Below are 3,179 nucleotides of genomic sequence, written 5' to 3' on the forward strand. Positions count from 1 at the left end.
ATTTTGCGCTAGCAACAAGGTCATCACCTTCTTTCTTCATTTGCACCGCATCGAAACCAGAATGATGCAGCTTTAACAGAATCCTTGCGAACACCGACTCCACTAAAGCTTCGGTTTTCAGCTCCTCGAGTTCCTCTATTCTTTTTGCCAGTTCAGCATTCGTTGGCATTTTGGACACCGTTAGAAGAACCTCAGACAAGCTCAACATGCGAACAACGGCAGCAGCGACAGCAAATGAGAAACGAAAGAATCGCAAATGGCGTGAAAACCAACCTGCAGTAAAGTATACGGTAATCTCGGTCAGTTGCTCAGTGCGCTGCCGCTGCTGCCAATGACATCCCGTCGACAGTGCCGGTCTTTTATAGCGTTGCTTGACGATTCCAGTGTCGCCCAGTGGTGATATCACCGAAAAACGCAGCCGTAGGTAGAGCTGCGCAGTCTCCGAAGGCGCCACGAGAAAGGTAGTCCGTGGCAGCAATCAGGCCGTCCGGCGATGAAGCAGCACCTCGGGAAGCAAGCTTGGACGATCGGGCATCAGCCGAAGTAACTGCAGTAAATTATACGGTAATCTCGGTCAGTTGCTCAGTGCGCTGCCGCTGCTGCCAATCTGTTTGCTCGAAGTTTCCTGTGTGCTCCAATTTTCCGGAACCGTCCACTACGGACGCCTGTCAAAATCATATGTTTGTTTTGGGACGCTTAAGCCCACATATCAATCACTTTAGAAGCGGCACACCTACGCCCATAAAAGCATTGACCTAAGGCTCTGCCGATAAGGTTGCTTCGAATTCAAGCAGAGCGCCACCGCACACCGCTGACGTCATGTTCTTCAATACTGGTGGCACTTATCACGTCCGTGTTGACTGTTCCGCGTTGATATATATGGAGAAACTCGGTAGTCTAACCACGCCATTTGAAGTTGACTTTCAATGAGGGTGAACCGTTTGCTCGACCACCAATATGAACGTACGCCTGCACGCCAACGAACCTGTGAGCAGACTGGCCGAACAGCTGAAAGCCGTCGGCGGAGCATTGGCCGTCGCAGAGTTGGACCTTACGAATTGCGTTGACGTCTACGTCCTGCAACTGCTTCCACTCATCGCCGAATGCAAGCAGCTGCAACGTCTGCGGTGCGCCGCCTGCACCATACCATCGAGCGACGTGGTCCGGCTTGTGGTTCAGCAGCTACCACACCTTGTGGAGGTCGAGTTATCTTGCCTTGGTGGAAGAGACTCTTCAGAAGCCGAGATTAATACCATCGTAGCGTCCGGGAACCCTCGAAGCGGCGGCGCTTCCAACCTGCGACGCGTATACTGCGAAGTTGGCCAGGACAGCAATTTTGCCCGACTGCTTGCCTTAATGAAACACTCTCCAAATGTGGCCCACTTGCACGTGCACCTATTGGGCGGCGATTTCCACAAGGCTGTTCGAGAATGCCACACCCTCATTGTGACGTGCACACGGCTGGAGACGTTCACCTTCACCTCGGAGCTGCCCTCGCCTTTTCAGATCGAGCCGGTTAATCCGCTCTTTTTCGCCAAGTTCGCCGCAGTCTGCGCAAACATCAGGTACCACTGGTCGAATAACCTCTGGAGTTGCCTTCGACTACAGGACCTCGTGGTTGACAGCGTTGAAAGAAGGTGTATGCCATTTCAAACTGTCCTGGTCACTGTTCAGGACCAGGAAACGCCGGGCAGGATTCGTTTGGCTAGTCAGAAGCACACGTGGCAGCACGTGCGCCAGCTTTGCCTCGTGCTGTTGCCACCGAGCCAGACCTGCGTCTACCCTGCCGCAGGCGGCAGTTACCTCGATTGTCTTCGTGTGTTTAGCGCAAGGCTGAGGCACGTCGTGGAGGTTAACATAAGCACGTTCCACTTCGCAACAGGCCTCGACGTGAGCGCACTGCTTCAAGAAGGCTCGCTGCAGTTCCTGCAGTCACTCTCGGCTCCCCCTTGCGGGTTTCGCTGCGTCTCGGCTCTGCGCCGTCTGTCGCTACACTGCCCTGACTTCAGGGAACTGGACGTGCGCTTCGAGACGAGGGGCAACTTGTCCCGGTGCGAGGGCTGTGAGGACGAAAGCTCGCTTGTCGCCGAATTTCGCAATTGCACCGGTCCCGCCTTTCCGAATGGACTTGCGAGGTTGACCTTGTGCTATGTTCGAGACGTTATGTGCCGGTGGTTGATCGAATGCTGCTGTCCGATGGCCACACTGCGGTTGTCATATTGTCCTTCGAAGTTGGACTTCAGGCGTCTGTGTAGCGCTCTTGCTGACAGTACCGGGACGAGCTGCTTCATTTTACAGCATCACCTATTTCGGTTGGACGACGTGGATTTGCTGGTGAGTATAGATTCCTGTGTGCATCGCCTCTCTTTGCCACGAACACGATATGTCTCGCTGATTTAATGTTTTTGAGGCATGTCTACCACGCCAGCTGTATTGCGATTAATTTTACTTTATACGATGTGGTCGTTCACACTGCCTACCTTGTTTCAAACCTTGTGGGTGTGGCGCAGTTATTACTGATGTGCTGTCGCGGTACTACACTATAAGCTTCACTGTACTCTCTTTTTTCGTGCACTTGCACATGGGCGCGAGCAATCAGTCTTAACAAAAAGCGGGATATCTCAACCATTTCGTGATCCTCTCCTTCAGGACTTTACTAAACAGGTCTATAGGAAGCCCAAGCTCTGATTCACTCATTTCAGAAACTCTGTCAAACCATTCATGAAACCGAAATTTTCACGCCGTTCCATTGCAGACCAACGTGCGCCGCTTGGCTGATCTCCGGTACCTGTACCTTTTATCGGAAACTCCTCTTTCACCCACTGCGGCATTGATTGCCGTAACCAATGCCTGCCAGAGCCTACCACAGCTGAAGTGCCTGCACGTTCACTACCAGGACGTCACTGACTCTGCAATTCTTAAGACTATCACGTGGCTACGAGGACCTCGAGGGGTACAGGGTGATCATCGCGTGGTTCAAGATGGACCCTGCTTCCAAGCTTGTTCGACAGCTACGTTCATCGGACTCGTAAAGCCGCTGAACCGTCACATTCAGCCAATGCTGTAACTTGAAGCTGCGATACTTTTATGAATGACACGCAAAAAGTTTGCTGTAGATAGTATCACGTTACCGTTTCTTACTTTTTACATGTGCAATAATAAAGGATCTAGACTGCGTA

The 3,179-nt window shown here is 52.2% G+C and overlaps 1 protein-coding gene across 1 annotated transcript; it reads left to right on the top strand.

Moving 5' to 3' along the window:
* Positions 1–488: 488 nt before the first annotated feature.
* LOC142774778 (uncharacterized) lies at positions 489–3,179 on the top strand. The gene is made up of 2 exons (XM_075875821.1): positions 489–2,334; positions 2,756–3,179. Exons 1-2 carry the CDS (start codon positions 958–960, stop codon positions 3,065–3,067), a joined length of 1,689 nt encoding a protein of 562 aa, XP_075731936.1. The 5' UTR covers positions 489–957; the 3' UTR covers positions 3,068–3,179.

Source organism: Rhipicephalus microplus, chromosome 10 (assembly GCF_043290135.1).
Source record: "Rhipicephalus microplus isolate Deutch F79 chromosome 10, USDA_Rmic, whole genome shotgun sequence".
Classification (NCBI taxonomy): domain Eukaryota; kingdom Metazoa; phylum Arthropoda; class Arachnida; order Ixodida; family Ixodidae; genus Rhipicephalus; species Rhipicephalus microplus.

Bases quoted from the DNA above. Each gene is read 5' to 3' on its own strand.
- LOC142774778 (XM_075875821.1), top strand. From the start codon at position 958: ATGAACGTACGCCTGCACGCCAACGAACCTGTGAGCAGACTGGCCGAA. The intron at 2,335-2,755 runs GTGAGTATAGAT...GTTCCATTGCAG, and splicing joins TGGACGACGTGGATTTGCTG to ACCAACGTGCGCCGCTTGGC.